The 23,259-nt window shown below is 46.5% G+C and overlaps 1 protein-coding gene across 1 annotated transcript in view; it reads right to left on the reverse strand.

Annotated features, from left to right (window-relative positions):
• The window catches only part of SHB (SH2 domain containing adaptor protein B), a 608,722-nt gene that overhangs the window by 168,645 nt on the left and 416,818 nt on the right, over nt 1–23,259 (reverse strand). The window contains exon 4 of the mRNA XM_069630369.1: nt 7,480–7,654. Within this exon, the coding sequence (XP_069486470.1) occupies nt 7,480–7,654 (175 nt within the window). The remainder of the gene's footprint in view (nt 1–7,479; nt 7,655–23,259) is intronic.

Genomic DNA, 23,259 nt, shown 5'->3' on the forward strand with positions numbered 1-23,259 from the left:
CACGCTTTTACTTCTTTTCTGAAAGTCCAAATGGAAGGTTCAGCTCGAAGTGCTGTGGGCATGGAATTCCAGAGCTTCCGGGAGGATAGCTCAGCGGCAACGTGGTCGCCTTGGAAGCAAGACGACACAAAGCAACACAGGTTCGATCCCCCAGTCCGCGCTTTCAAAACTCTGGGTATTTAAGCACGTTATAAATACGCAATTAAGGCGAAAAAAAAACAATTACGCAACAAAAAAACAAACAATTCCTGCAACCGTGCCTCGATACCCACAGGCTGTGCGAGTGCTTTAAAAATGCAAATAAAAAAAGAGCTTATCTGCTAGCAAAGGGAAACTAGACCCGCTAGCTTTTTGCCATTTGTATTTAGGAATGTTGATGCAGTGTAGATAGTTTGACCCAGGGGGTCTAGTCGATTGGTTCCTGATGAATTTGTCGACCAGGTATTTTGGAGCCGTGTTTTAAAGGCATTTGTGCGTAATGACTAGTGTTCGAAGTGTGATACAGTCTCGTACTGGATGCCACTGTGCTTAACGTTTTATTGCTGAGACGTGGTTAGTTCATGAGATGTTAAGTGCTTTGTTTTGGGGCACTTGTAATTTGTTCAGGTTTAGATTGTTGGAAACTAGATATAAGGTGTTACAATAGTCCAGCTTAGATAAAATCAGGGCTCTGGCTAGATTAATGCAGCTGTTGGTAGATAGAAAAGGTTTGCAGGCATTGATCAACTTAGAAGTGTATGCTGTAAGTCCTGAATATGATGTCCGCACTGAAGAGACCAATGAAAGATCCAGAATGGCGGGGCTCGAGGTGAGAAAATTGAAGTGGTAAAGACCATGGTGTATTTGGGTGTCGTAATCAATAGAAATATGGACGACCAGGCCCACTACCTCTCCCTTCAAGGAAAAAACATCAAACTAGCAGCCCAAAGCATGAAAACTATGCACTGCCATTGCAAATTCTCCCTTGCACCCCTGTTAGCCTTTTATCATCAAACGGCTGTGCCAATCTTGACCTATGTCTCCAAGGGGATGCTTAGTGTCCCCTGGAAAGTATGGGCCCTTTTGGAAGGCCACTTTTGGCAAAAAGTCCCAGGCTACCCAATTCTCTAGCAATCTCGATCACCTGACATGAGCTCAGACTACAGTGCCTTGAATCCATTGCCCTGTGGAAGACCATCATGTTCTACAGAAAATGTAGAGCGGCTGAAAAAGGCCCTCCCTTTGAATTACTCATTTTATCAGAAAAATGGACAACCAAAACATTTACTGTTGGGCAAAAAATAGAAAAGATCCTTGGTGAACACATGGTGGATAAAATAGAGCTGATGTCTAATCAGATGAAGTGGAAAATCAAACTCCAAGAAATTGAGTGGCTGAGACCACTAGAAAAATAAATTTAGACGTAATAAAACCAGGTCTTCAATTTGAGCAAAAATGTTTAAACCAACCGCCCCAATATCTATTAAAGTTTCCCACCCACCATTACAGAGTCCTCCTCTTCAGAGTGTGTTTATATATTCTCGTAACGGGTGAAGTAAAACTAGCTAGGAGGCAAATAAGGCTGAAACAATCACACTGTTGATTCTGTGATTCGCAAGAAGTGAATCTCTCTAACATTTTGTGACTTTTTGTACAGCTTTCAATCCTCTGTGCATGAAATACTTGCAAACCTTCTGTCTCTATCAAGTGATACCCTTAGATTCGGGATGGTGGCACTGGGTTCTAATGGGAGAGCGAGAGTCTATGTCTAGCGGTACTTAAGTTAATTGAAATTGCATTGATGTAACCGGATGTAATTGAATGATCAAGATGTGGAAGGACAAAATGATCTCAAACTCGCAGTAAACTTAAGGGACTAACTTAGTACCAGTGAATGAGGTAGAAACATGACTTATTGCTTAAACACAGTGTTTTTTTTTAAAACAAATCCCCATACACGTTTGAGTATGTGAAGGTTCTGTTCCTTTCTTCTTTTGCTGTCTGATCTGTTTTTTAAGATACACGGCTTTTGATGTTTCAAAGACTGTCATGAATTATCATATATCTATGTAAATGGTTAATCTGCTTATTCTTCTTTTAGGTTTAACCAATACACATTTTACACGTGAGCGAAAGGGTGGAGTCCAAGTAGATGCATAGGGTTTTGACCTCGCTAGAGACTTTGATGATATTCCCGTCAACGTTGAAGGATTTGTAAAGGTTATCTAACTTGTTTAGATGGGACTTTGAGCCTATGAGAAGTAGCTTGGTCTTATCATTCAGGCAGAGGCCATGTGTGGCCATCCAAGCATGAATATGAAGATAGATTTTGTTTAACATTTTGGTATCTTTGTCATAGCAGCCCATAAGAGTGATGAGGATTGGGTGTCATCTGCATAATTAGTGTAGGTGACACCCAAGTTGTCTAGGTGGTCCAACAGGAGCTTCGTAAATATATTGTATAGAGTGGGAGAGACACAGGAGCCCTGTGGGACTTCGCAGGAGCCCTGTGGGACTTCGCAGGAGAATGGTACTGGTTCGGCCGAGGCCGTAGGTGTGAAGACTCTCAGAGGCATTCAGTGAGAAAGAGGCTGCTGCCGTCAGGTGTTCGGTGAGGATATTATGGTTGACTAAATCAGAAGCTGCTGAGAGGTCCAGCAGAAGGCGGAGAGGATGGCCAGATGTCCTTTATCTTTTAATTCATCCATTTGGATTTTTAAATCGACGAGAGCCATTTCAGTGCCATGTCTTCACCCGAATCCTGATTGACGCAGACCTAAGAGGTTGTTGTCTTCAAGGTGCTTTTGAATTTGGAGGTATGCCGATCCATCAAGGATTTTCAGGAGGAATGGTACTGTAGTTATGGGTCTGTAGTTGGTTGGGGTAACTGTGTCAAGGTTTGGATTTTTGAGAAGAGGCATGACCCATGCCTCCTTGAGATCATTTGGGACTGTGCAAGTTTCAAAGGAAGCGTTGATCAGGGAAGTGCTCCTTCCTTTATGATAGTAGCTGGGCAAATATCCCCCTGACATCTAGAAGACTTCAGGCTGGCTATGATGTCTTCTACCTCATTAGTGGAGACAGGGGAAAATTGGAATGGGTGGCAAGGTATAGGCGGTGAGTCAAGAGGCGGGATAAAGTTGGTGCTCAGAGTCACATCGTTTTTAGCTTCTATTTTGGATTGCAAAAGAGCCATTTTTGTCAAGTAAGGCTTTTTAGAACTTGGCAACCAGGAGGCATTTATGATGCAGGATTCTGTAGGTGGAACAGGCGTCTCCAGCTCCCTAAGGATGATGAAAAGCTCTTGAGCCTGTTTTAGCATTTTGTACTCTAATGTTGTAGGTCTCCCTTTTGGTTTTTAGTATGGCTGCTTTGTAGGTGGTAGCAGCCTTAGTAAACTTATTTGTTTAGGTCGGAGGGTGTTTTTTCCACAGGCCTTCAGCAGTTCTTTTGGAGCTACATAAGGCTTTTATAAGTCAGAGGAAAACCACTTGTTTAGGTGGGCTATAGGTTTGGCTTTTCTTGTTGTTAACAGAGAAATTTTGTTTAGTGCCTGTAGTAAGGTATGGTTATACAAATCCACGAGAAGAGACGGGTCCTTGTCTAAGCCAATAGGAGGATCAGTGATGGTTTGTAGTAAAGACCTGCAAGGCTAGGATATCACTTGATTTTGGGCACACGCTGTCCTGTATAGTAAAGGAGATGCAGTGGTGGCCTGACCAAGCGCAGGCCGAGTTGGAAAGGATCCTAGTAGTACAATTTAGGTCTGCCAGCCAATCCAAGGCTCTTCCCTTGTTGTGGGTAGGACAGCTGACACAGTGTTCGAAGCCAAGCTGTGAGTGTATTCTTTATGGGCGTTGCATTGCTATCATACACATCATGTAGGCCTAGATTGACGTCTACTAGCATTACAATTTGGGAGTTTGGTTTGGTATTACGAGGGTAGGAAAGTGACATCTTCCTCAAAGTTAGATATTGAACCAGGGGGTCGCTATAGAAGATGTAACAAGAGAGTATGAGAGGCTGTTAACTCGAGTTTGACAAAGAATTTCACCTGAAGGGAATGGTTCTTTAAGTAAATTCTCTATGGCCTATTTTTATTTTTAGCAATGAATGCAACTCTACCGCCTCTGCTGGTGTTTGTTTGCTCTGATAATGGTGTAGGTTTCGGAGATAGCTAGAGACAGAGATGGTCCTGCAGCTGGGTGTAATCAAGTTTCGGTGACCGCTAGAAAGTCAAGAAGTGATTAGATCTGCTATATCTAAGGCGTGAACAATTAGTGATCTCACATTAAGGAGTGCTCCTTTGATGTAAGGTACATCAGTGGTAGGTACAGTAGAGGATGAGGTTGTGGAGGCTTGTAGTATAGGGGTGTTGTTAGAATTGTTGTGTTCAGCGTTGTGTTCCTATTCTGGAATTTCTAGTACCTAATGGGCAGGGTACGCAGGGCAAGTTAACCATCCCTGTTAGTTTGAGGAGAGATCCTAGTCTGGCATTTCTAGTGCCTAATGGACAGGGTTGGTTAGGCGTAGGCCGGGAAGCAGAGCTGGATCCATTGTAGTCGAGTGATGGGGCAGTAGCCATGTCGACCGATCCAATGTTAAGGCTAGGCATCGGTAGGTTAGGCTTGAAAGGGGGAAGGAACCTGGCAGGTGCTATTGTGTTAAGTAATGGTAAGAAGGTGGTCATAGTTAAATGTTACTTTATGTTGAGTTGCCATGTGTATCATAGGAGGGACAGTGCAAGGGTGTAGTCTTGTTGGGTGGTGGGAGACCAGATAATGGGTGGCAGAAAGGTAAGGTCAGTGCTAACTGAGTAGTATATGGCTTGGGCTCTGAAATGTTGTATGAGCAGTACTCTGGCAGAGACACTAGGCTATGCTTAGGATATAGTTACAGAGAGTGGCAAATCGGACTGAGCTAAGATCAATTATTCATACGGCTCTGCGAGTACAGCTGATAGTATTGTGTGGGCAACTAGATGCACCATCTGATTAGACAATCGAGGGGCAAGGTGTTTAGTGCAGTTAGGTAGCTCGATGGTAACAAGAATTGTATGGTTACAAGAGTGAAACCTGGAATTACAGGCCGAGAGGCAAAACCACTGACTAAACATTAGAGAAGAGGGGCGAGCATCGCAGTTAAGTAGCACAACAGTAACACAGCAATTATGTAGTGGCACTAGTGTGAAAGACCTGTACTACAAGCTGAGCGGGAGGAGAGCAGTTAACAGGTGCTTCTGTTCCTCTTTCCCTATTGTGTGGACAAAACGATTTTTCATTTGCATTCCCTTTCCATTGCCCATGTGTTGTATATTCTAAAAATCAATGTTCTCCTTGTGTGCCGATTAGTATTCCCTAAAAAGCTCTGCGTGTCTTTCTAGCAAGCAAATTCCGTTTTTCCATCTCTTTCCCCTAGCAGTTGTGAGAAATAATAAAAAACCCATTCTTCCATTAGTGCTCCAACAGCGGAATTGCTTTGCCGACTCCCCATCTTGTTTCTGTGGGCACCACACCAAATCCGATTTTCCCACTGTATTCTTCTCCCTGCCACTGCCTTCCATTCAAAGGAATCAAGTCCAATTAATGTTTGGGGGGGTTGAGGTTTGCAGGGGGGGGGTGCTTAACGCTAGTGCTATTATTGTGTTGAATTGTTCTTTTTCTGTTCTGCCATTAAAAAAAAAAAAAGAAAGGAGGTAACTGTGACAGTATATCTTGACCTGGTTGTTTTGCAGAGATTATTTATTGCATTTTGTGTTGCCACAACATTAGTGGCGGCTCCTAATTGGTTGATTTTCCTTTTTCATTAATTAATACATTAATAAATATCTTATCGATACACACCACCCTGGTTCCTAGTGCATTGTGACACGGGGTGTTTGTGGAGGTTGGGTTTGAGACGGGTTGGATGCCAACTCAAAAAGAATCCGTAGTATACTAAAAAAAAAAATGTGTTTCATTGTGTGCCACATTCATTGTAGGGGAAGGGGTTCCCTGGCTTGCGTGTGCCGTGTAATAAACCGTGACATGTTCATTTACCAAAAAAAAATTACTTTGAGGTAATTTACTTCGAAGGCATTACTTTGAAATGTCTTTGAATTTTTCGTATTTTTTTATGTGGGAGGGTCCCCCCTAAACCCCCACTTCCCCCTCACTACGATTCATACTCCAAAGCCTCCTTTTTTACCCCTTAACCCACCATTATACATACAAAATTCTAAGTAATGCCTTCAAAGTAAATTACTCACAAGTAATTTTGTGCGTTTAAACAGGATACAGTTTTGGGAGGGGCTGGGGTGAGAAAGGCCATGGGGATTAGCATGGCAATGGGCAGTCAATGGGTGGGTAAATGACCAAACACACGTTTTGTGCCTCTCCTATACCATTATTTCTCCATAGCTGTACTCTAATGTAATAGTTTCGGTTTATTGGTGGCGCTTTACCACCTAATAGCTAAAACTGAAAAGACTGACACAGGGGATCTTAGGGTCAAAAACAGATGGAAAAGGAAGGTGAAAAACAAGATCCAAATTGAGATGTCTTAAAAAATTGCCTTGGGTGAAGAAAAAAAAAATGAGACACCAATGAGGAGAGGGGCAGAATTCGGACCAGGGCAAGAGCAAGAAAAAAGAAGGAAGTGAAAGGGAGAAAGTAGTGAGAGAATAGCGATTAAAACATCGTGGGAGAAGGAGATTGGGAGGAAGAGGAATTTATTAAGGGGGGGAGAGCATGACTGAGCTGAAAATAAAGGATGAGTGAGTGGGGAGGGGAGAAGTCAGCAGAAAAAAGGGGGGAAACGATTCAATATGTGTAGGACTGTGCCTGTGTGTGAGAGAAACGAGCGTAGACGGAGCCCGAGAAAGAAATCAAACATACCAGCAGTAAAAGTGATCAGAGGGAGAAAGATCTAGACCAAAGCTCGGAAATATGATGGCGAGAAAGTCTGAGCAATCCGAAAGAGATCATGAAATAGGCAGAGCAAAAGCGGGGACTTTTAAAGGAGCGAAAGATTGAAAGAAAAGTGAAATGCACGAAGCTCGAGATCAGAGAAAAGCAGTGCAGAAGAAACTGGAGTGCAATGCAGTGGAAGCCAGCGATAACAGACAGAATGTGTAGAAGCACAGGGGACAATGAGTTTAGAAAATAAAAAAGCATGAATGAAAACGATTGCCAGAAATAATGCGAATCCAAGGTTGTGTTAGAGCCCTACAGTTAAAGTAAGAGACTAGCACACATAGCACCCAAGGGAAGCAAAAGTGAAAGGGTAATATTGAGAGAGATAAGGGAAAAGGTAATTCACAGAAAGAGATGGGTCAAAGAAGAGAAAAAAATAATTTCATTTTTTGTTCATGCTGTTCCAAACATCGAGTAGCTGCACGCCCCGTCCCCCACACCCCAATCCCCATTTAAAGCAGCAAGTTGTGTTATGATTCATTACGCGGGGCAGGGCGAGTGGACAGTTCACATGACCCGCTCTGCATTTCCCCACCGGTTGGCTTACATCTGCTTTTCCAGTGGGACAGTTGGGTCCACTCTTTCGCCGAAGATTCCGCACAGCTCTGGGCTTCCATGTTTGATGGGCTTGAAGCCGCCACCTGGGGCCCGCAGCTGCCGCCTTCGATCGCATGAGGGCGAAGGAGAGGAGGTTTGCCTTTTCTCATTTCCGTTAAACTGGGCTGCAAGGAGATTCAAACTGTTGGTTAGACTCAGCAAAAGAATGTGAACAATGACAATAACAATTACAGGCACACATGTTGCAGACACTTTCGCAGGCTTTTGCTTTGGTAATCAGGAGCTCAATGGATCACGACGGCACACCAAAAAGCCAAAGGATAACCTTTCCCTGATTCAAAATTGGCCACATTTAATAACAAATTGCAACAGGTAAACTTCATATTACACAAAGCATTGAATTCCGCTGGGATTATGTGGTTGGTGTACGAGCAATGGCTGCCCCCCCGGGTTACTTCCCCACGCAGAGGAAGCGATACCAGGAGATTGGAAACCCCCAAACGGAATAGACTGCCTCCTCATCTGCTCCCCATTTCCCCTGTGGGCCGGACTGGTTCCGAACCCTCTAGTGAGAGCTTGACAACTTCACCAGATGGCTCCAATCCTCAGGACCAACTCTGGGGGCAACCCCAGCTGTCTAGGTAATACCCACACCAACACTACTATCCAAAGAACAAGGGAGGCAGGGGCAGGATAACGGTGATGGCGGCTCACTCTTCCAATGTGTGGCACCTCATAGGCAGGGACAACGGCATAGCAGGAACTGCAAGAGCGACTGGGCTCACCCTCGCCCTTTGTAAACTGTCGTTTTGCCATGCCAAAAACCATGAAACCACATTTCCGGGTGCTGTGTGGCAGCAGCCAACTATATTATGCCGCGCAGCACCAGCAAACGGCTGACACGCATTCAAGTACCCACCAGCCTAACCAGGCTGTCCTCTTAATTTGCCAAGGCTTGACTGGATGGGTCACACAGGGCCAGGGCGCACACAAAAAGACAATGAATAACCTTTCTTGGTTCAACTTGGCCGCATTTCATAACAACATATAACAGGTAAACCTCATATCACACAAACAGTTGAACAGATCTCATTAGCTTGTCCTTTAGTTTGGTTCAGGATTCAGTCCCTCAATCTGCGGGCCAAAGCGGGCAAGGAAAAAGGAGGTGTATGATCACCATGTACATGTCCCCAGTACTACACAACAACTGAAATACCATTGGACAAAACCACTGCCCCTCGTTTAAGGCTTCAATTTCCTTTCAGACGAACTATGGCATCCCAAAGCCGAGCTGTTAAGAGGCCCTTATCCAGTATCCGCACAAACTGCCTTGGGGAGGGGGTGGGGGGTCAGAGAGTATAGATTGTTTGTAAGCTAAGGAAATGATGTATACAATGTGGCGTGGAGTAGGATCCGAGCAGGCGTATATTCAGCTTTACACATCGGCTCCTTGGAGCAAAGTGCATGGACTTCCTTTAGAAAGAAGGGTACGTGATCCCACTAATGCACTCATATAACAGACTACTAAGAGGCTAACAGTGGCATCGAGTCTTCCTGTTCTAAAGCTTACACAGTCTTCTGAAGAACGAACTGATCGAAGGATGGGTGCAGTAAGCATAGGTCAGGGTACAGCTCTTGGACTGCAGGGAGAGAGGTTACCCCTTTCGGGTTCAGCACGTCTAATGTCACCCTAAACCCCCATCTCCCTCTGGTTGGATCTGTCTTTGCAGATCTTCTTGATTAAGAGCAATGACTATGTGGGAACATTATGCAAACCAACTTGAGAGGCAAACAAGGGTGGCCTTGTGGCACTATAGGACATCACTTGAGTTTACTGGTGTACTGACGCTTGCAGTCTTATGAATGGGTTGCAATCGAAAGCAATGTACTTTGGAAATTGGTTTGATATCAGCAGTGGATCTCTGAAGAGTTGCTTAGTGGCTCTAAGGTTTCAGGTGATAAAAAGCATCCAAAATGGTTAGAGTGGGTATAAATGTTAGAACCTGCCCACCCCGCTGCAGCCGTTTACCCAGCATTTGGTGAACAGACGCTTTTGATATGTTTTCCAGCATTGTATTATTGGAGGGGGGCAGGTAAGGGATCATTGTTAATGGATTTCTGGGGTGCGGAGGGGTGTGGTAGGGTGTTATGGGGTGCTACCAGCATTTTAAAAAATGGCTAGAAAATGCAACACACAGCAGTGAGATGCAAACTAGAACTCGATTATTTATAATCAATTATGTCTTCTAGATGGTTCCTAGTTTGTTTGTTTATTTATTTGGTAATGCGCTCCGAGCCCGTGGGCATCTGGGCGCAGCAGTACAAGAGGACTCGAAACTTAGTTACAAAGCCTGACACAGGCTGTTACAGAAAAACAGTGGTTGGTTACAGTAGGTGATACAATGCATATAAAATATCAAGTTTAAACGCAAAAAGAGCAGCATTATAACAGGTTGTGCCGTTACCACTAGGGTGAGGGACGTTGCATGTCGTTGTTGTCCAGCCATTTGAGAGCGTAGGATCTGAATCTTGTGTAGGGTAAAGGGCATCTAAGGTCGGGTGGGAGTGTGTTCCATGATCGTGCAGCTCTAACTGGGAAACTTGCACCGCCCGCTGTGGTAAGTTTGAATCTGGGGACTTCCAGTAGGAAGGTATTGGCAGATCTCGTCAGTCGGTTAAAGGGTCTCCAGTTGATTCTTTCCGCTAGGTAGGGGGGTGCTTGATTGTTGAGGCATTTAGAAGTGAGGGAAATAGTTTTAAGAAGGATTCTGTCCTTTATCTTTAGCCAATGGGCTTCAATCCGATGTTTGGAGATATGTTCTCTGCGTGGGATGTTCAGAGCTGCTCTAAGAGCGTTATTTTGCAATCTCTGGAGTTTGTCAGTGACCGACTTGTTGGCACCTGAGTATAAGGCGTTGCAATAGTCGAGTCTAGACATGACAAGGGCATTGGCCAAGGTGAGGCAGCTGGCACTGGACAGGAAGGGTCTGGCGGCACAGATGAGTTTACACGTGTAGGTGGTTGAGGAGGCGAGGGAATTCACTTGCTTTTTGAGGGTGAGAGCTGAGCCAAGGTAAAAACCCAACGTTTTGACCTCGCGCATAACCTTAATAGTATTGTTATCAATGTTAAATGAGGTGTAGTCCGGGGTGAGTTTGGATAGTTTGTGGTCTGAACCGAGGAGCAGGATTTCAGTTTTATCGTCGTTCAGGCAGAGGCCATGTGTGGCCATCCATGCTTGAATGAGGATGTAAATTTTGTTCACCAGAGCCAGGTCCACTTCGTAGTTGCCCGAAAGGGGTATGAGGATCTGGGTGTCATCTGCGTAATTAGTGTAGGTGACGCCCAGACTGTCCAACTTGTCGAACAATGGCTTGGTGAAGATATTGTACATAGTGGGTGAGACACAGGAACCCTGTGGGACTCCACATGTGATTTGGATGGGGTCAGCACAGGTAGTGGAGGAGAACACTCTCATAGTCCGGTTGGCTAGAAAGGAGTGGACCCAAGCTAGTGATTGCATCGAATGCAAAACCATTGAAAAGAAATGCATTGAAAAAAATTCATTTTTTTTATTTCTTTTTTAATGGGGGTTCCGGGAGGGGGGGGTTTCTCCCCTCCCCCAACCCCTGGTTTTTTACCCCTTAAAACCCATTATAGTTTAAAAAAAAAAAAAGTTACCTACAAAAAAATAAGCATTTTTTCGATGCATTTTTTTTTAATGCTTTTGCATTCGATACCATGTATTCGATACCATGCCTGGATACCCTTCGAGATGTGTCCGATGTTCATTTACACACATTTCTAAACACACAGATTTAATGTATGTTAGCATAGCACCAGTGACCGTGGGAAGCTCATGTTAGCTGTTGGTGTCAAGTCAACCAGGCTCTCCTAGGATTCAACTAGGAGCTAATTACCTCCCAGCAAAAGCCTACTGGTGCCACACACTCGCCATTGACATTCCGGCCTGGGGGCAAAGTTGAAACGTGTTGGAGCTGAAAGCAGTCAGTGTACGTGAGTTCTGAAGCATCTCCTTCCGGTGCAGGGAGGGAGAGAAGGACAGCAGCACACACCGCACATAAGCGTTGGCAACAACATTTCTTTTCTTGTTTTGTGGCGTGCCTGCTGGCCTTGGGCTCAGTAACCTGGCAGGAATTGAAATATTCTTTAATGTTGATTAGTGTATTTTTTTTAGTTGCATCTTGTTGCTGGTTTATATTCATCAAACGTTGACATTTGAGACATGTGCCCCTTAATGTAGTTGATAAATGCGGTTTGTGGTAGGTGTTGGATCCGTGCGTAGCGGCGGATATTAATAAAGCAGATGCATACAATAAAGTGACAGCATATAATAAAACACAGGCGTCTGATCTGCGTAGTTGCACCTTCTTTATTTGTCACGCAGACTGGTTATTTAGGCGGTGAACCCGCCTACAAATACGGGGTCGGCTACGACCTTATCAAACAGTCAAAGGGGACAGGCAATCGCCTGTCCTTGCACCACGAGCATGGGCATAAACATGTGAAATTACATCTCCCCCTTGCTTAACAGAAAGTTTGTACTTTTAACCCATTTCCACAATCCATCTTGAGGGTTTGAGAATTGCCCTTGACGGGCTTCGCATTGGATGGGTGCTGTTTTCCTATCACCCTCACTGTTCCGTGTCCACATAGCCAACCATGAACTCTGCGGCGTCAGAGGAGTCCCAAAAAGTGGTTGAGGATTCATTTCGCGGAGCCAGATCACCTTCAACCAGTCAGAAGAATGAGGAGTTTGTGACAGTGGGAGTTGCTGCTGTTACCATGGACCCCTTGACATTTGTCACTGTCATGGACTCATGGTTGAAAGGGGATGTTTCTTTGGATCCTTGGATCTGGCGTACCAGCACTTGGTCTCCTACGTGAAAGTCACTGTTGCTTGCCTGCCTTCTGCTGTCAGTGTAATCTTTCATTTGGTCTTTCCGCTACACTTCCTTAATTGAGCTTGTCACGCGCTCCCACGTGCAGCAAGCAATCTACTGATATTTACAGTGCTTTTTGACTTCCAGGACACGCGCTCCCTGCGTACTTTCGTTTCAAGCTGTGATCAGCTGTTCTAGCCGCAGCACGGCTGGATCAGCTGTTTTCTTCATCTACGTTCTGCAGTCTACTAGTCTTGTGCCCGTGCCCGCATTGAAGACCTATGAGGAATCAGCTGATGCTCTAGCTTTCTGCGCACCCTCTGCTGCTTTTGGTGGGCTGCAATGCCTCACGTTTCGGCGCACCATCATCAAATGCTGATCAGCTGATTTTCCCTTCGGAGTCCTGTGATTCGCTCCAACGCTTCATTTCTGCTTCGTAAGCCTGGCTGCCCACACGATTCTCACAGTGCTTTTAAGGGAAAACAAATGGACTAAGAAAAAAAGACAAATTTCACTCAAAAAGGGAAGTTTATTTGTGCCAGTTGAAAGTTTCATTTTTACAATTCCCTAACTTCCGTGTGAAGAGCACATGTTCTAACACGCGTTTTCGCGTTTTTCCGACCTGCATGGTTGCGGAGTTTGCTACTGTTCTTGGGCAAATTGTGTTTTTTACCTCCACGCCCTCCCCATCCTGCAACCCCTTCAAAGATGGCCAACTGATTGCATTGCAGCTTGTATTGTGTGCCCCCTGCCCATTGGCTACCTTGACTGTGATCTTCCTATCACAGGGATCGGGAGGCAGGAGCCGACCCACTCCCAAGGCCCACTCCCAAAGCCCACTCCCAAAGCCCACTCCTGAAATTTAGGAAGGCCCACTTCTGAAATTTGGGTGGTTTCTGAAAGTCAAATCTTGGTGTATTTTGTAACTGATATTTTGGGCTGTTTTTCATTTTACTTTTGGCCCTCAATTGTAACCTGCTAGCCCAGTGACTTTTCCTTACCACTTTCTTGTATATTTCTCCTTCTGTCCACCTTCCCTTTACTTGCTCATGGCGTTATCTGTTTATCCTATCTACTCTGTTTCTCTAATAACTATCCTTCCCTTATCACTAAGTCTTGGCTTCAAACACAGGCTTCAAACCCAGGTCTCCCCATCGTTGATACCTATTCCAGCACCTCTGCCAGACAAACCCTCACTGACATTCTCTTTTTCGTTCCTTCCCTTGATCTATGGACCACTCATATAATCTCTGTGCTCTGTCCTGTCTCCTCCTCTCCCATTAACGGTGGCACCCGCTGGGAAGTCCTCATGGCTTTCTTTGACTGCTCCAGAGTCATCATTAATGTCTACCTGAATGGCACTGTCATGGTGCAAAGCCCTTAGGTAAATCTCCTCCTCTTTGATAGACAGTTTCCTCGCCTCATCAACTTCCTCTCATTTACAGCTGTCCCTTACTCTTCCTCACGTGGCTTCCTTGCCCTCTTTTCCTTCCTCCTCTGCCCCATCTGAAGCTCCCTCAACGCCTCCGCAGGGCGTGCCCCTGATTTGTACCCCTCCAAGGAAGGTTTTTAAGGCTGGAAACCTTCTTCATCTTGCCACTCTCAACTCTCGCTCTGCTGTCAAACACTCCTCTGACACCTGCCATCTCCGAGAAGAACTGGACCTTGATGTCCTTGGTCTTACCGAGACTTGGTTCATGGCCAGCTCTGTCATGAGCTGTGACACTCTCCTCCCTGACGACTACAAGATCCTCTCCTCCCACAGCTCTAACCGACCTGGAGGGGGTGTAGCCCTGATGTTCCCTGAGTGAATTCCTGCCTCCATCATCCCCCACTCAGACTTACTCTTCTTTCGAAAAAGCCTTGTCTGCAGGCTCTCTCTCCTAGCCACTCTCTCACTGTTGATACTCTCTACTGGCCCCCTGGTCAAATTACCTCTTTTCTCTCTGCGTGGGTTGACCTCTCTGCCTCCCTACTGGCCTCAACCACTCAACTCCTCCTCCTTGGTGATCCATACATACAACTAGACTGTCCTTGTCCCTCATCTGCACTCTTTCGCGACCTCTGCGATTCACTCTCCCTCTTTATCCTCCCCTCCGGCCCCACTCACTCTGCTGGTCACACACTTGATGTATTGATCTCCTTCGGCCTCCCCCTCTCTCCACTCCACTCCACTCCACTTCGTCCCATGAAGTGCGTGTCTATTGAGGCTTTTACTGCCACCTTCTCCCCTCCTCTCCCACCTCAGGCTGACTCGCACCCTGACACAGCCCTGTCCCTGCACTACTCCTCTATTTCTGCTACTCTTGATGTTCTTGCCCCCGTCATGCAGATCCGTTTGAAGTCCAAAGCCAAGTGTAACTCCTGGTATGACTCAGACCTTGCTACACTTAAACACAAGTGTTGGGCGGCTGAGAGGAAATGGATGGCTTCTCTCTCATTCTCTGACAAACTGGCCTGCCGCCTGCTCCAAAGGCAATACCGTCTCTCTGTCCGCACTAAGAAGAGAGCCCACATTCAAGCCCGTCTCTCTGCAGCATTCAACAACTTGGCCAAACTCTTTAAAATCTGCAAGGAGCTTGCCAACCCTGCAGCAGTCTCCTCCTCTCCTCTTGCCTCCCAGGATCTCTGCAATGCCCTTGCCTCGCACTTTTTCTCTAAAACCCAGGACATCCTGTCCACCTTCGCCTCCCTTCCCCCTCCCATTGCCTCTCAGTCTGTGCTTAGAGACCCCCTTTAAGCACCCCCCCCCACCATCCTTCTCTTCCTTTCCTATTTTCTCCCCTGACGAGGTCGCTAGACAAGTCCGATCTATGAAAGCCTCGTCAAACCAGGTTCCTCCCTCTTCCTCCAAAACCATCAAGGACCCCATTAACACCCTTGCTCCTGCCCTTGCTGATTTTTGCAACCACTCGTTTGCCTCAGGATCCTTGCGCTCCCCTCTGAAGCACTCCCTTGTGCATTCTCTTCTCAAGAAACCCACAGCTGATCCTTCCTGTCCAGCAAACTATCACCCAATTTCCATTACCTCCTTTCTGGGCAAACTCCTGGAAAAGCTGGCCATCTCTCAGCTTAACCTTCATTCAGATTCTGTTGGTTGTCTCCATGACCACCAGTCTGGCTTCAGAGCGGCCAGAAGCACGGAAACTGCTCTCCTCAATATACGTGAAGATCTGCTCTCCAACCTTGATTCTAACATTCCCTCTGTCCTCATCCTTCTTGATCTCTCTTCTGCCTTCGACACGCTCAACCACACCATCCTGCTCAACCGTCTGTGATAATCTGGGTATCACTGATCAGGCTCTGGCCTGGCTGACCACGTTCCACTCCGATCGACCCTCGCAGGTCCAACTGGTGTCTTTCCGATCATCCATCTTCCTCTTCACCTGTGGGGTTCCCCAGGGGTCTAATCTCTCACCCTGGCTTTTCAACCAATACCTGGCAACTCTTGCTCACTGCATTGCCATTTTCTGCTCAAATTTCCAGTGCTACGCTGATGACAACTCATTTTCCGGCTGCCCTCGGCCACCTCCTCTCCCTCTCTCATCCCTGACTGCCTTACTGCCATTCAAAATTGGTGTGCCGCCAATGATCTTTGTCTGAATGCCAGCAAGACGGAGATCCTCCTCATCGGCACACCATCTCCATCCTTTTCCCTCACTCTCTGGCCAGCCTCCCTTGGCCCTCCTCCTACCTGTGAGGCTAAAGACCTTGGCGTCATCTTTGACTCCACACTTTCCTTCTCGGCCCATATCTCTGATGTCTCTAAAAAGTCAAACCTCCGACTGCACCTCCTCAGAGGTATTCTGCCTTTCCTCTCCTTCACCCAGAAGCTCATGGTATCCCAAGCTCTGGTTCTCTCTAGGTTGGACTACTGTAACAGCCTCTTTCTAAATCTACCTGCCTCTACTCTCTGCCCTTTACAACTTATCCAGAACAGGACCGTGAGACTTGTCCTTGGCCTCAAGCCCTGGGATCGTATCTCTCCAGCTCTGAAATCCCTTCATTGGCTCCCAGTGGATGCAAGGATTACATTTAAAACCCTCTGCATTGTCGATAAGGCTTTCTGGGGCCTTGGTCCCTTATACCTTCAACTATCCCTCTGCAAATACCTACCCTCTCGAGCCCTTCACTCCTCTACTTCTAACTCCCTCAGGGTCAGTCGTTTTTCAAAGAAACAAGCTTGTGGTAGATCTCCGTCTTCGGCTGGGGCCTCCCTTTGGAACAGCCACCCGGCCGCCTTGAAACTTGAGGAGAACCATCTCCGGTTCCGGAAGCACCTCAAGACCTTCCTCTTCGCTTCTGCTTTTGCCCCTCTTCTCCCCAGCAGATCTGTTTCTCTCTCTCTGCATCGTGTACCTGGCCACCCTCTGTCCTTTCGGGCCCAGGTACCTGCTCACCATGCCTCCCTCCTGCACTGTCCCCAAGACTCCCCTTGCACTTGGGATCAGTATCTGTACATGCACTTGCGCATTCTTAATGTCACTGGGCCTAGTAAAATCGTTTGTTTTTGATTTTCCCTTGTTCCCCTCCCTTTTCTTGGTCGCGCTCTGAATCACTTGTGTATGAGCACAATATAAATAAAATATATCATATCTTTAGTTTCCTGAGCTTTTGCTCTGGCCTTGGCCTCTGTTTACAGTCACTTCCTTACTGGGGTAGTGCGGGAGGGTGGTTCTCCAACATGGCCAAACATTCATTCAAAGGGGCACACACCAGTGCAGCTGTGTGGTGTGTTGCGGTAGTCCCTTAGAAGTGTGCAGATGGCCTGCATGAAGTATCTCCTTGCGATTGAGCAAATTTGTAGAGTGCGTTTCAGATTGGCCATGAACCTCTCTACCGTTCCATTCGCCTGAGGACAGAGGTTTGATTTTGCAGTGTTGGAATTCTAGATGCTCTGCGAACATTGCAAAATCATGTATGCTGAATGGAGGTCCATTGTCAGACTTCACAATGGTGGGGATTCTGTAGTCTGCGAAAGTCTTATCCAGAGCTGGGATGGCACAAAAACAAAGAGGTGACGGCTGGAAGGTTTAGGCTCAATCTTAGCCATTGGCATTGCTCTGGGCAACCATCCAGACCATTGTTCTTCACCTGCCAAGCAATTACAGAAGGGGAAAGACCATATGCAAATCAGGCTTTGGACCACCCCAAAAGGGACAGTCCAGCTCGAACTGCTAGGTCACATCCCTTCTGCACGAAGCCACAAGCATCCCCAAACATGTTTCGGCCATGTTGGGCCTCATCAGTGAGGAGTAGCTTGGGTCTCTGAATGACTGAATGGGTTGCCCTAGAATGGATGAGCTGTATCGCCGGGAATCTGGACATTTCATCTATGACAACTAGAACATATTTTCCATTGGAGAGGGGTCCAAACATGTTGATGGCAACTTCGTCCCACACTTACTGCGGCATCGTTGTCATTTTGAGTGGCTCAGGGAAAGTGCGAGGGGCGAATGCTTGACAGGCTATGCATTTTCCCAGCGCCTGCTCGACCTTGACGTCCGTGGGAACCACACCTCAGATCTGAGTTGTCTCTTGGTGGACACAATTTCATGGTGTTGTGTGTGCCATGGCAGATATTTGCTCTTGGCAGGTTTTTAGGGATGACAATCCTATTTTCCTTTAACAGTAATCCTTCAGGGGATACCAACAGAGTTTGTCTTATCAGGTGGAAAGTCCAAAGTTGTTTCTTCTTCGTTTCAGATTGGGGTGTTTCATTTCTGATTTTTTGATCCCACTTGCCTGACGTTACCCAGTCTTTTACAATCGGGAGGAGATAGTCTTGCCACATGCCATCTAGTATTTGAGGTATAGTGGGAGATTTGGGTAATGCATTGCTCACAATGTAGTTTAGGTATTGGTTGGCCTTGATGGACTGGCTTGTCTTTGGCAGGCAGTGGATACCTAGATAGGAAGTCAGCTGGGTTGCCGTCTTTCCCTGGTCGATGAATTATGGTAAATGAATATTCTTGTCGTCTGCGTCCCCATCTCGCAATACGAGGCGGCATCTTGGCTGTGGGTTTTCTATATATAGTCGTAAGAGCTTGATGTCTGTGACCATGATAAAAGGCCGTCCATACAGAAACAGGTGATAGTGCTCGCATGCCCACACTACCGCAAGGCTTTCTTTCTCTGGTTGTGAGCACGCACACTCAGTTGATGATAGGCTGCGGCTTGCATATGCCACTATGCAACGTGCAGACTATGGTGGGGGTCCTGGCTTCATTTGGTTGAGGATCACTCTGAGGACAACAGGACTGGCGTCAACTGTCAGTCCCGTTTCTAGTTCTGGGTCATAATAAGCCATGCATGAAGCCGAAGCGATGCGTCTTTTGATTTCTTGGAACGCATCTTTGCAGTAGATGGACCATACACATTCTTGTCCTTTGCCAGTGAGTAGACGGAGGGGTGTGCTGATGGAGGCAAAGTATTGAATGTACCTGGTACAATAGCTTGCCATGCCCAAGAATGATCAGACGGCTGATGTTGAAGTTGCCGTGGGTGCTTCCATCAGCGCTTGCACTTTGTCTGGATCGGGTTGTAAGCCTTTGTGTGATAAAAATGTGCCCAAAGAACTTGAGCGTTGATTTGCTTAGCTCGCATTTGTCAGCGTTAAAGTAGGGTTCGCCTCTTCAAGTGCCATGCACACTCGTCGCAGTATATCATCGAGGGCTTCTTGAGTTGTCCCGAAGATTAAGAGGTCATCGCTGTAGTTCAGACATTGTGGAATGTGTTTGATATTCTGATGCATCTCGTTTCGAAAAATCTCTGCAGCGGAAGATAACCCAAAGCAGAGGCGTTTGTAACTAAACAAACCTAAGTGTGTGGAAAGAAGTAGTTATAGCGGACGTTCGGGTGTAGCTCAAGTTGGTGGTATCCTTTATTTAAATCCAATTTGGACAAAATGTTTTCAGCATATATCAGGTGCATCGGTTCAGTCATTCTAGGGAACATGTGCGTTCTCTTTCAATTGCGACATTGGGTGCTCTCATGTCTACCCAGATGCAAATGCTTTTGTTGTTTTCCTTTTTGGGTACAGGTACTATGGGCAACAGCCCAGGGTGAAGGTCCCGTTGCATGTTCTACGATGTCCTGGTTTAATAATGATTGGATTTTATCCTCAACTTGTCTCTGGACGTTGTGAGGTATTCTGCAGTAGTGTTCTGATACCGGCTTGACCTTTGTATTGATATGCAGCTTGATTTGTTTCCCTTTTATTTTCCAAAGGCCTTTAAATAAAGTCAGGACCATTTTTGTCATGGTTTTACAAAGGTAGCGGGCGCCCCTCTCTCGCAAGAACAGACATGATAACCTGTTCAGTGGTTATTAACCACTTGAGAGTTCGCAGCCACTGCTTTTACTCACTGTGCCTTTCACAGATGGGCAATATCCATTTGCATATCAGTCTTTGTCCTGCCCAGGGGCAGTCCAGCACCGAAATACAATGGCAATCCCAATCTGAACGAGAGTACCACCAGCAACCCCATACACATGTTTCACCCTTGTTGGGGATCATCAGTGAGGTGAAGCTGATGCCTCTCTAAGCACAGTGAGAGGGAGACCACGTCTGGTTGCCCCCAGGAGACCTAGGGTTACCAATCCCAGGTTCCTTAACAAATAGTTTTACAAAGGTAGCGGGCGCCCCTCTCTCGCAAGAACAGACATGATAACCTGTTCAGTGGTTATTAACCACTTGAGAGTTCGCAGCCACTGCTTTTACTCACTGTGCCTTTCACAGATGGGAAATATCCATTTGCATATCAGTCTTTGTCCTGCCCAGGGGCAGTCCAGCACCGAAATACAATGGCAATTCCAATCTGAACGAGAGTACCACCAGCAACCCCATACACGTGTTTCACCCTTGTTGGGGATCATCAGTGAGGTGAAGCTGATGCCTCTCTAAGCACAGTGAGAGGGAGACCACGTCTGGTTGCCCCCAGGAGACCTAGGGTTACCAATCCCAGGTTCCTTAACAAATAGTTTTACAAAGGTAGCGGGCGCCCCTCTCTCGCAAGAACAGACATGATAACCTGTTCAGTGGTTATTAACCACTTGAGAGTTCGCAGCCACTGCTTTTACTCACTGTGCCTTTCACAGATGGGAAATATCCATTTGCATATCAGTCTTTGTCCTGCCCAGGGGCAGTCCAGCACCGAAATACAATGGCAATTCCAATCTGAACGAGAGTACCACCAGCAACCCCATACACGTGTTTCACCCTTGTTGGGGATCATCAGTGAGGTGAAGCTGATGCCTCTCTAAGCACAGTGAGAGGGAGACCACGTCTGGTTGCCCCCAGGAGACCTAGGGTTACCAATCCCAGGTTCCTTAACAAATAGTTTTACAAAGGTAGCGGGCGCCCCTCTCTCGCAAGAACAGACACGATAACCTGTTCAGTGGTTATTAACCACTTGAGAGTTCGCAGCCACTGCTTTTACTCACTGTGCCTTTCACAGATGGGAAATATCCATTTGCATATCAGTCTTTGTCCTGCCCAGGGGCAGTCCAGCACCGAAATACAATGGCAATTCCAATCTGAACGAGAGTACCACCAGCAACCCCATTTTTGTCATGTCCTTTGGACTGGTCGTGTAGGCTGACATGATTCGGTACATCACATGCACTAGTCCCATTTGTATAGTCGACCTGAAGCTGAGGATGCTACCTCCTGGAACTTCACCTTTGATCACAATCTCTCGTCTGTGTATGTAAAAGTAGCCTTGAACCTTCCTTTGCATTCCAACGGTTTGTTTGTGCCATAAGGATATATGTCGATATCTGCCGGATTTAGTGGTTTCTTGTTGTCCAGGGACCTATATGTCTTCATTAATCACGTTGACTGTGGCCCCTTTATCTATTAGGAATTCCTGACTGTGTCCATCAATTTGTAGCAGCAGAGTCGGGCTGTATTGGGACGCTGTGGCGTTCTATGGCATGTACATAGCCTCTTTTGTGGTCACCGCTTGATGAAGAGGAATACAATTAATTGTGGTGCCTCGTTGAGACCTCATCTTATTTTCTGCCTTGTTGACCTCTTTTTGGGTTCTTCTGGAAGGCGTGTGTGCCTGGCGTCTTAGCTTCTTTCCTGGTGCTGTCTTTCCATGTGCGACGACGACTCTTTCTGCTATTTGAGCGATGTCGACTGGGGACCGGAGATCGACATGTTGTGGGATATGGGGGCTTTCCCGCCTTCTGGTCTCCTCATTGTTTTCCACCTTCTGGAACTATTTGATGTTCTTGCACACTGATTTGAAGTGATTTTTACCTCTGCATCTTTCACAGTTGTGTCCTACGGCTGAGCACGGGCCTATGTGGGGAAAATTGTATCCACAGCGATAGCATTTCTTCTGGTCCTGATTGCGTTCAACGATTGCACTTGACATAAGCATGCCAGGTGGGGGGGGGCTGTCTGCATATTTTTTATATTGCTGAAAGATTCAGTCTGCATGGATAATGCTGTGTCTGCTCTGGCAAACTGGCATTTCTACTAATTTCCTGCTTTTCTGTAGTAATTTCTTCCTGAATTCAGCTGACTCACATCCTGCAATCCCTTGGAATATTAGGGCCTTGTCTGTAGAGTAGCAGTCAAAGTTGCAGTATGTTGCCCTTTTGTGTAACATCATGACGAAGTTGTCCATTGTTTCACCTTTGTCTTGTGTGGATGTGTTGAATATGTGACGTTCATAGTCTTTGTTTTTTTAGTGGAGCTAAGTAATTGGTCAGTGAATCAATGTTGCCTTGAAGTATGTCAGTTGAGTTTTCTGGCATTTCACAATGTCTCTTAGGATTGGACCTAGCGAGTGCATTAATATGCCTCAGACAGCGTTACTCCCCGACACCTGTTGCATAAATGTAGATATTGAGTTCTTTGAGCCATCTATTCCAGCGGGGTGCCAGACTGCTAGTGTCCGAAATGTCAAATGGCTGTACTGCCTGTAGTTGCAGTGACTCTTCCCCCATCATCCCTGGGCACCGGATTGAGAGTGGAGGAGCTTGACGATGGGATCGAGGAGCTACTAACTCCTTCATTCTCTGACATGATGTCTATGTACTGTGTGTGGTGGCTCCAGGGAGGGCGGGGGGGGGGCTGGTTGTGCACTCTTTGTGGTGCAAATGTCGCTTTGTTGCAAGCAGCAGCTGTTGGTGCAGGTTGATGATGCAGGGCCTTGCAAGCCACTTGCACTTTCCTTTGCATGTTGAGTTTTCCCCGTGGATATGCAGCGTGGAGTGAAATGAAAGCTGGAAGCTCTTCACGTGTTGGATGAACAGCTGGAGCAGGCGTATGCTCACAGGGCAAGGCACGCTTATTATTGGACTGCGTCACCCGCGTGCACATGCCAGTGCTTTTTCAATGCCTTTTGCAGGCTCTGACGCGATTTGGGAATTTTTCCGGTTGCCAGCGTCGTAGTTGGGCTCGCAGCAGGGCGGGACAAGCAGCACTAGTGCGGCGTGAACTGGTGGCGGGCAAGCCTTTTAATGAGTTCATGATGCGGGTGCGATCTATACACGCGCGGTTAAAGATCTCACTGCAAGGTTCAGTTTGATGGCCATTTTTGGATCCGCGAGTAGTGCAGGATATTAATAAAGAGGATGCATACAATAAAATGACAGCGTATAATAAAACACAGGCGTCTGATCTGGTAGTTGCACCTTCTTTATTTGTCAAGCGCAGAATGGTGATTTATGCGGTAACCCTGCCTACAAATACGGAGTCGGCTACAACCTTACCAAACATTGAAAGGGGACAGACCATCGCCTGTCAGTTTGATCGCCATTTTTGGATCCGCGAGTAGTGCAGGATATTAATAAAGAGGATGCATACAATAAAATGACGGCGTATAATAAAACACAGGCGTCTGATC

This window comes from Ambystoma mexicanum, chromosome 6q (genome assembly GCF_040938575.1).
Source record: "Ambystoma mexicanum isolate Mex_15411 chromosome 6q, UKY_AmexF1_1, whole genome shotgun sequence".
Lineage (NCBI taxonomy): Eukaryota > Metazoa > Chordata > Amphibia > Caudata > Ambystomatidae > Ambystoma > Ambystoma mexicanum.